This window comes from Apium graveolens, chromosome 4 (assembly GCF_009905375.1).
Source record: "Apium graveolens cultivar Ventura chromosome 4, ASM990537v1, whole genome shotgun sequence".
In the NCBI taxonomy this organism is placed as follows: domain Eukaryota; kingdom Viridiplantae; phylum Streptophyta; class Magnoliopsida; order Apiales; family Apiaceae; genus Apium; species Apium graveolens.
The window spans coordinates 170,235,409-170,245,686 of NC_133650.1; the positions used below are offsets into that span (position 1 = coordinate 170,235,409).

General features: G+C 41.7%; 3 protein-coding genes across 3 annotated transcripts; all 3 read left to right on the forward strand.

Moving 5' to 3' along the window:
• The first annotated feature begins 2,115 nt into the window (after positions 1 to 2,115).
• Positions 2,116 to 2,550, forward strand: LOC141719144 (uncharacterized). The gene has a single exon (XM_074521526.1). The coding sequence runs from the start codon at positions 2,116 to 2,118 to the stop codon at positions 2,548 to 2,550; it is 435 nt and encodes a 144-aa protein (XP_074377627.1).
• Positions 2,551 to 4,374: 1,824 nt separating this feature from the next.
• Positions 4,375 to 4,995, forward strand: LOC141719146 (uncharacterized). Its single transcript, XM_074521527.1, has one exon. It carries the CDS (start codon positions 4,375 to 4,377, stop codon positions 4,993 to 4,995), a length of 621 nt encoding a protein of 206 aa, XP_074377628.1.
• A 3,661-nt stretch (positions 4,996 to 8,656) lies between these two features.
• Positions 8,657 to 9,130, forward strand: LOC141719147 (uncharacterized). Its single transcript, XM_074521528.1, has one exon. The coding sequence runs from the start codon at positions 8,657 to 8,659 to the stop codon at positions 9,128 to 9,130; it is 474 nt and encodes a 157-aa protein (XP_074377629.1).
• The last annotated feature ends 1,148 nt before the right edge of the window (positions 9,131 to 10,278 follow it).

Here is a 10,278-nt window from a genome sequence, read left to right on the forward strand (position 1 = left end):
CGATGGAGGCTACACTCGCCATGAACCCTATGTGCCCAGAAATATGGCAGATCCACCGAGAGCCCGAGATGTGGGAGGAACACCTCCAGTTCTTAACAGCAACGTTAATAACTTGGAGCAGTTTTACCACATGGGGGATACTCTTAACAGTTTTCACTCAAGGCTGAATACAGTGGAGCGTCACAGGACGAGGAGGGGTCTTCGTTTCCCCGTCGCGGTCACGCCGTGGGGAAGGCACCCGTAGTGGAAGGAGATGCCCAGGTCAGCGGAGAAAACCCGAAAATCACTCTGCGGTAGTTGGAATATTTAGAGGATGTAGAACCTATTGTGGAGCTTGTCGATGAGGACACTGACGGTAGAGAAAACCTTGTCTTGGTAACCAGGTTGTGCCACACCCACACGAGTCTGGGTGTACGATGGATGAGCGTCGTCGTGCGGAAAATATTCAGAATCAAGATGAGGAAAGAAGAGATTTTTCAACCTTAAAGAGAAGGCTTGGAATAAGGTTGAAAACGACGATTTGAGAATGCTGCTATTAGAATGGAAAAAGGAAGGAAACGCTGGAGAAGCAAGGCCCCGTGATGCAACGCGTGTGCCCCCTATATACCCAAGGGATGACAGGGTGCGGCACCGCGAGCACGAGCGTGCCCCTCCACGAGGAAGGTTTGGTAATTATGGTCGAGGCTATCAAAGGAATGGACGAGGAAGGATGGGATACCAACATGGAAGGGCGCCATACAATGGACGGAGAGATGGCGCACCCTCCAATGAAGAAGCCCCTGTCATTTTTCCAGTAGCTTCCCACAGTGCTATAGACAATGGGTCTAGGACACATCCTCATGTTCGGGATGGCGTGCGAATTCACGAAAGGTTGCAAAACAATGATGAGATACCGAGACACGGTCAGGAGGAACCTCGTGCACGAGGGAATGTTCAAAATTAAGATGGCAACATACCAAAGCAGTAGCCTCAGGGCGAGGGGCGGCAAGATCCACCGGTACACCCGGGGGATAACCAAGGAGAACAATAACAAGTTGCGGGGCAACCCCAACAACTGAACGTTCAAACCATCCCTGGAGTACGGACGTTTAACATGAACGATCTTAAGAGGTTGCTCAACCATCTTGAGTGAGGTAGAGTAACAGCGACTGCGCAAGCTCCTTCCCCTTTCACTGCTGTCGTAAGGGAAGCGCAGCTACCTGCAAGATACAAGAACACAACAAATGACTTGCATTTTCATGGGAACTCCGACCCCATGGAATTCCTGGGGCATTTTAACATTGAAATGGATGTATATCAGGTCCCCGACTTGGCACGATGCCGTCTCCTTGCGGCCACCTTCAGAGAATAGGCTCAACAATAGTTCCAAAAACTTGGTCCAGGGGTGATCACCTCTTAGGAAGATGAAAACCTTGTTTCTAACTCAGTTCCAAGCTGCGGTGAAGTATACGCCACCGATTACCATACTGGCCAATGTGAAACAGAAGGAAGGGGAAAGCTTGACCTCATACTTCAAAAGCTTCAATGCAGAGTCTACTCTGGTGAGAGGCGCAACAGATGAGATGCTGAAAATACTTCTCATAGCTGGTCTGCGCGTGGGAACAGATTTCTGGAAACACCTGCAAGGAAAGGACTTTGTGTCGTTAGCTGATGTACTGGCGCAGGCGGAATCCTTCAAAGCGATTGAATAATCGCTTGCTGAAACAAAGAAAAATGATAATATTCACAACTCCAAGGGGAGAGCTAAGAGGAGAGATAGATCTATGAGTCCAGATTACCGGCGGAATGCCCGAAGCCCTAATAGGGTGAACACTGTGAACACGCGGAGAGAATGGAGTCCGCCGTCAAACTATGAAAAGAGGGTAGGCAATTACACTCTGCTGACAGCATCCATAGATCATATCTTCGAGGTGAATAAGGACAGAGGAATTTTCAAGAAACCAGACGGTCTGACCTCATGGCAGAGTAGAGACATGAAAAAATATTATGACTACTATGAGTCTACCGGCCACGACACCCACGAATGTCATCACCTAAAAGATGAAATTGAAGAATTGATTAAGGCTGGATATCTGGGTGAATGGATTGATAAGGTGAAATAATGCAGAGGAAATGATGACAAGGGCAATCTTCGAAGGACATCTATTTGTTGGTGATAGCAATCGAGCGTTGGAAAGAAATGTAAGAGCACGACACCCACCACTCACCAACATTCATAGTTTGAAAGATAGACCTCCAAAAATATTCAAAGGCGAATCTGCTGATATTACGTTCAGGGAGAGAGAGTCAAGATGGGTGCATCATCCCCATAACGATGCGCTGGTGATAACTATTCTTATTGGGGCAATGAACGTGCATCGGGTCTTCTTGGACAATAGGAGCTCTGCTAACATCCTGTATTACAGCACATACAAAAAATTGGGTTTCCTAGATAGTGACATGTATTTTGAAGATGCACACATCTACGGCTTTACTGGAGAGGCAGTGAGAGTTATGGGTTCGGTTAGGCTTCCTGTCACGCTTGGGGAAAGAGCTTTGTCTATCACATAAATGATAGACTTCAAAGTGCTGGATCAGGACTCAGCGCACAATGTATTGGTGGGAAGACCATGGTTGCGGGCATTCAGGGTGATAACCTCGATACATCACTTGATGATAAAGTTCCCAATGCCTAACGGAGTGGGCAGTCTGAGAGGGTCGCAATACGAGTCACGCGACTGCTATCACAAGGCTCTTAAAGAATTTCGCAGGAGAAGATACGAGGGAAAAGGTCTTCCATTTGAGGATGCGGCGGACATTCAGACAAAACCAAGTGGAGAGGTTCATGCCCATTATTTTGTGGAAGGTCCAGAGGAAGAAGAAACTTATGTTACCGAGACCGATGTCTTGACGTTGGGGAATGTTTTGAGGATCCGTTGTGTGGAGGAAGTTGTGGTGAATTATATAGTAAGGATCATGCAAAAGGAGGTTAACGGAGAAAAGTTGGAACGAAGAAGTGAAATTTTACAAAACCTCGAAAGTAGCCTCAAGGTAGATGTTCCTCAAAATGAGGATGCGCCCTTGGAAAGTGAAAATGGAATTGAGGTTGATGCTCCTCAAAACGAGAACGCGCTCTCCGCACCTACATTGCATAAAGCCATGCCTTGTCCTGAGGTGGATGCTCCCACATATAGGGATGCGCCCTCGGATGTGGGAATGGAGGTTGAGGACCCCCGGGACTTTGATTTTGATCTAGATCCCAGAGTCCCTATGCCCACCGAGAAAACGGGGCTGGCCGAAACGAAATGCTCGATTTCCATTTTGGTTGTAGACACAATATCTATTCCGGTCAACAAGGATGACCCAAGCAAAGTTTTGAAGGTGGGATCTCAGCTAAGTGATGAAATGAGGGAAAAACTTACCCGTTTTCTAATTATAAATCTCGATGTCTTTGCAGGGAGTCATTCAGACATGGCGGCGATCGACCCAGGGGTAATGTGTCATTGGTTAAACATTTTCCCTAATTGCATGGGCATACGACAAAAGCGTCGCCCGGTGAGCGAGGAAAGGGCGATAACGTTAAAAGAAGAGGTGGATCGACTATTGGAAGCGGGGTTGATCAAAGAATCCCTCCACCCCGAGTGGCTCGTAAATCCAGTGCTTGTGAAAAAGCCAAACAGGAAGTGGAGGACGTGTGTAGATTTCACAGATCTCAATAAAGCCTGTCCAAAGGATAGTTTTCCGCTCCCACGAATTGATTAGTTGGTTGACGCGATGGCAAGGCATGCCTTGCTGAGTTTTATGGATGCATACTCTAGTTACAATCAAATCCCTATGTACGGCCCCGATCAGGTGCATACATCCTTCATCACTGATAGAGGGTTATATTGCTATATAGGGATGCCATTTGGATTGATCAACGCTGGCGTGACCTACCAGCGGTTGGTGAACATGATGTTCAAAAATCAGATTGGGAGAACCATGGAGGTATATGTGGAGAATATGTTGGTAAAATCCAAGGAAGTAAATGACCATATCGAGCACTTGATGGAAATGTTTAACATTTTGATGATGTTTCGCATGAAGTTGAATCCACAAAAATGCGTATTCGGCGTGGAGTCGGGCAAGTTTCTTGGGTTCATCGTCAACTGTAGGGGAATTGAAGCAAACCCCGCGAAGATCAAGGCACTGCTGGATATGAAGTCACCCACCAAAGTGAAATAAGTGCAAAGCTTAACTGGGAGGATCGCCGCGCTGAATTGATTTATTTCCAAATCGTCCGATAGATGCAAGGAATTCTTTAAGGCAATTAAGTTATCGGGGAAAGACTTCATATGGACACCAGAATGTGAGGAGGCTTTTAGGAGGATCAAAGAACAACTGAGAAACCCTTCCATGTTTTCAAAACCATTAGATGGAGAATCTCTAATACTGTACCTTGCGGTTTCTGAGTATTCAATCAACGTTGTGCTGGTAAGAGAAGAGGATGGGCAACAGTCACCAGTGTATTACGTGAGCAAGCGACTGCATGATGCTGAAACTCGCTACACAAGCATGGAGAAGCCGGTTTACGCCTTGATCCTTGAGTCAAGGAAGTTATGGCCATACTTCCAGGCCCATAGAATTGAAGTCCGTACAACATATCTGTTGCGTCAAGTCCTTCACAAGCCGGAATCATCAGGGAGAATGTTGAAATGGGTTGTGGAGTTGGGACAGTTTGACTTGGAATACATGCCACGTACAACAATTAAAGGACAAGCCTTAGCCGATTTCTTGTTGGAATTTGATTCTGCGGTTGATGATAGGGCTTTTCTAATGCTGCATCCCTCTCATATTGAGGAATCTTTAGAGGAGTTTCCACATCCCTGGTGGATCTTGCATGTGGATGGGGCGGTTAACAATGGAGGAGCAGGCGCAGGCATAGTACTCTTGTCTCCGGAAGGCCATCATTTGATGAGTGCAATCCACTTCAAATTTTATGCAACGAATAATGATGCGGAATATGAGGCATTGTAACGTCTGAGAAATATTATGTAATTATTTTTATCAATAAATAATTATTATGTGATTTTTATGTGATTTTTGGTGAATTATTTGATAATTCATATTAATATTTGGATGTTTATTTCTGATAAAAGTTTAGATATTTTAATATTTAATTATCCAGAATAAAATATAGATAATTTTGGTATTTTTCTGGTAATTAATAATGATTATTTTTACATAATTATAAAATTAATTTTTAGAATCAGAAATCGTCCCACTTCAACCGTTTTTGCGTTTTAACAACCCGAAACTCTTCCGAAAACTCCTTCCTAACCTAATTTGATAATTCTGAATAGTTTCCGTGTTTTGACTTTCTCGATTCGGGGCACGGTTTGATCCGTACGAGTCCTGGCGTGAAATTTTCGATACGCAAATCATTTTATATATCGATAAAAATCCGTATTCTCAAAAGGCGAGACATTATTACCTTATTTTCGTATAAAGTATTTTATAGGAAGTTCTGTTTTAATAATTATCCAAATTTGGTATTAAAACTGTATCGTTATATAGTTACTTAGCAGTTAAGTAACCTATTTTCGGATCCGATATGTAAATATAATTATTGAATTATTGAGTAAAAAAATGTGTGATGGTTCTGTCATCTATGTGTTGCTGTATTATTAATTGTTTGTGATTTGTTGGATGCGAAGATTAATTTTACAATTAATTATTGAGCTGTATGAATTTAATTTATTTTTATTGAATATTTATTCTTATAAATGCTAAAATTATTTCTAAAATTACTTTTATTGTTTTATAATTTTAATTATTATTTTTAGGAGTTTATAAAATTTAGAAATCAATATTTTATTAATTATTTAATTTTAAATGATTTTTTGACTTCATTAAATTGTAAAATCAGTATTTAATTCCAGAATACCTCAAAAATCATGAAAATTTTATTTTATTAAGTTTGGAATATTTCAAGTATTTTAAAATTATTCCGGGAATTTTCTGGATTTTAGCCACCCGCACATTTGTTCGTTAAATTATAAAATGCGGGTCTAAATGCGCATTCCAAAAATGATTTTTAAATTTTTAAAATTTTAAACTTTTTATGATAATTAGCTTCAATTATCTCGGGAATTTTAAATTGGTTCTGACAAATTTTTGGGCCGGTGATACCCGTAAATTAATTTATTGAAATCGGAAATGGCATTACGAATCGAGATAATAACGAAAAAAATAAATAAATAATAAAAACATCCTCAAATATACCCCCAAGTCTGTATCACCACCGCCTTTCTCCTCTATCTCTCTCCTCGACCTTTTCTCTCTCAAACTCTTTCTCTCAATTGACTCTCTCTCCTGTCTCTCTTTCACGAAATCTCTCCCTATCACGATTCTCTACCTCTGGTTTCGTTCCCTGTTTTCTTTTCCTCTCCGGTGAGTTCGCCGCTCGTTCTCCCTTTTCCGATGGCTGTTGAAGCCGGTGTTTCGGCTGCTTATGGCTGTTTGCGTGTGTTATGTATATGTGTGTGTTTGGCGTGTGTGTGTCCTCGTGTGTGTGTCCTTGTGTGTGTGTTGGTCTGTGTGTGTGCTACGTTGCCATGGTTATTGCTATTGTTTCTTCAATTTTCCGGCCGCCGCCGGATTCCTTTTCGGCAAGGAGGCCTGAGTTGGGTCACGTATTGTTGCTCCTGTTGTTTTATTCAATTTCTTGACTAATTTCTCTTTTATTAATCCTTGCTGGAAAATAAAAATATATTAAATTGAATCGATTCGTGAAAAATAAAATATTTTATGCGGGGATTATTTTGATATATTGATGAAATTTACGTAGTATGCCCGGTATTACGGGAACCCGTGGACTTTACCGCCGTCGATGACGAGCTTCGGCGAGTCGACGGTGGATGGTGATGATTTTAATCTAAGTCCTACGTTTATAAATTAAATAAATTAGTTCGTGATATTAATTATGAAACGAAAACGAATAATAATTAATAAATTGAATTCGTATTGGTGGTTGGGATTGATGAATTGGATTGTGGACTGGATTATATTGCGATTGTTGTTGTGTTTTGACATCGATTTGATTTCGACGGGTAGGCCGATAGACAAAGGAGACGCTGCCCGATTTTCGGGAAATTGATTCCGAAAATACGGGAGTGTAACCCGCAATTATTGGAGATGTCGAATAACCATATATAATTATATTATATGAACTTAAGTGCGATTGAGACAAAATAATTTATAAATAATCGATTGCCCTGTTTTTCAAAACGACGAGTATACGAATTTTCCGAAAATAAATACCGAACCGAGTTTCGAAGATGTGAACCATAATTGCTATGTGTATTTCAATAATACATATAAATATGAGTTGGGTAATGAAATCGTATGGGTAGAATAGGATAGTGGTGTTATGTTAAGCGAAACGATTATCTGAATTAGGATATTTTAACCCTGTAGTAACTTGACGGAAAACCCAAGTATTGACATCGAACTAGGAATGATCTAGTGATTAGATGTCGAGATCAACGAAGTTCCAATCGAAGGGCCTGAGTGTTGGGATTGTATCCAAGATAGAGTAGTGGTTGGGCGATAAATCCGAACATTCAAGGCAATCTAAAAGTCAACCAATAATAGTAGTTAAAGCTTATCAAGGCAAGTATTCCTGAACTTCCTTTTTAAATACTGCAAATATTTCTTCGTTCCTATTCTAAGTTCAGAATAGTTAAATGTTTTACATTTCGCTACAATTACTCTTATTATGCATGTTCTTTTCATTATTGTTCCTATAATTCGATTGCTCTCTTGAGCAAATACCCATTCTTTCGGGTTATTTACGAACCCTGAATTGGGATGTTTAGAAATCAAAATGATTTGACATCAAAATACTCTACGAGCTGGATAGCGATATTTTGGGGATTAAGTTTTACTTAATCCTAAGGACCGGGACATGACCGGTGCCTTGAGATGGGCCGTAGAGCCTGGGGATCCGACTGGATCTATACAGGTAGGTATAGATCTGCACTGTATCCTGACTGATCTACAGGATATAGAGGCGAACTAGTGCTCAGTCTAATTTGTTGTTGATCGGCATTAACGACATTCTCTCTCGAAAGGTTTTATGATTCCAAAACCGGACAAAACCCTGATTCAGGAGATGAATCTGGGAATCGCTTGTCACTTTTGGATTTATAATGAAAGGATGGTGACAACCAACGTTTACTCACTCAACTCACTCAAATAAATAGAATTGTTTAAAGATTTTGTCCTGAAGATTTCCTTCGATCTTAATATTTGAAACTCAAATTATATACTTGCTGGGCATTTTTGGCTCACTCTTGCTTTGTAAATTTTTATTCCTTCCAGAAACAGATAAGGATGAAAGTGAATAGCTTTGATAGACAGCCGAAGTTAGAGAAATCTCCGTTGCGAGAGGTTGAAGATGTCAGAAGAATATGACAAGAGCATTAGTACAAAGGTACTTACACTTGTATTCTAGATATTGTGAGTTGTAGAAGGTTAGATTCTTGTTTCATACCATAACCTGTAAGCGATCCGGATTCAAGGGGCTAATTGAATATTCTTTTATATACGTAAATATTTTTTCGTGACACCAAATCTTGACCCCGGATTTGGACTGTTACAGGCATTGATCAATGGCCTGAAGATTGCTTTGGAAATGGGAGTGTGGAACCTAATTGCAAAGAGCGACTCGAAGTTGGTGGTAAACCAGGTGAATGGGGGGTTTCAAGCTCGAGGACCGTGGACAGAATTGTACTTGAGGTGCACGCAACGCCTGGTTGGAAAGTTCAAAGAGGTTAGGCTGGAATGTGTATCGCGAGAAAAGAACAGCAATGCGGATGCCCTGGAAAAAATGGGATCCCAACATGAGGCTGTGTTGTTGGGATCTATACCCTTAGAAATCCAGGAAATTCCTAGTATCCCAGAGGTAGAGGCGATGCAAGTAGAGGAGGCCCCCAAGAAAACATGGATGACGCCCATTCTTGCCTATATTTATAAGGGAGCACTTCCCGAAGATAAGTTCAAGGCTCGACGGCTCCGTTACCAGGCTGCAAGGTATGTTGTGTATGATGAAGTTCTGTATAAGAGAGGCTCCAATCAACCGTTGCTCAGATGTGTCGATGAAGAATAAGGGAATTACATGTTAAGGGAAGTACATGAAGGAATTTGTGGTAATCACTCGGGGGGGGGGTAACTCGTTGGCGATGAAAGTTTTACGCCAAGGTTATTATTGGCCTACGATGAAAGAGGATGTTGCGAATTTTGTCAGAGCATGCGATCGCTGCCAATGCTTTGCGAACTACTCATCCATGCCAGCGACGCTCTTGATGCCTATGGTGAGCCCCTGGCCATTTGCCATGTGGGGAATAGATCTTATTAGTAAATTGCCCAAGGCTAAGGGGGATGTCAAGTATGCAGTGGTCTTTGTTGATTACTTTACTAAGTGGGCAGAGGCTATGTCGTTGGCGACTATCACTGCAAAGAAAATCATAGACTTTGTTTTCAACTCCATTGTGTGCAGGTTTGGAATCCCTTACAAACTTGTGTCTGACAATGGAGAGCAGTTTGACAACAAGGAGTTGCGACAGCTATGTGAGGATCTGAAAATTAAGAAGGAGTTTGCAGCGATCTATCATCCTCAAAGCAATGGGTAGACAGAGGCCATGAATAAAATAATAAAGCATACCCTCAAGACCAAATTGGAAGAGCGCAAAGGGAATTGGCCTGAAGAACTCCCAAAAGTGATGTGGTCCTACAACAGTACTCCACGATCTACTACGGGAGAAACTCCGTTTATGCTAACTTACGGCTATGAAGCTATGGTCCCTGTGGAAGTTGGTTCAGGGTCACTTCATAGAGATCATTACACGGAGGAAGATGCAGAAGTTAATTAAAGGCTTCATTTGGATCTCTTGGAAGAAATAAGGGAAAATTCCCAGCTGAGGCTTGCGGCATATCAACAGCGTGCTGCAAGGTATTATAATAAGAAGGTAAAGGGACAATTACTGAAGGTAGGGGATTTGGTGCTTAGGAAGGTGATGCCAAACACAAAGAATCCCCTGCATGGAGTGTTTGGAGCTAATTGGGAAGGACCGTACAAGATAAAAGCAATCTTGTGGAAGGGGACTTATCACCTTGAGGATTTGGAAGGAAAGCTGGTTCCGCGAGCGTGGAACGCAGAACATCTCCGAAAGTATTATCAGTAAGGCGCGGCTTTCGCCCCTTACATATCTTATTTATATTATATACTTAGGGCTGTGCCCAAATTATATACTAGAA

What these genes read in the sequence shown, in the direction of transcription:
- LOC141719144 (XM_074521526.1), top strand. Translation starts at nt 2,116, where the DNA reads ATGACAAGGGCAATCTTCGAAGGACATCTATTTGTTGGTGATAGCAAT.
- LOC141719146 (XM_074521527.1), top strand. Translation starts at nt 4,375, where the DNA reads ATGTTTTCAAAACCATTAGATGGAGAATCTCTAATACTGTACCTTGCG.
- LOC141719147 (XM_074521528.1), top strand. Translation starts at nt 8,657, where the DNA reads ATGGGAGTGTGGAACCTAATTGCAAAGAGCGACTCGAAGTTGGTGGTA.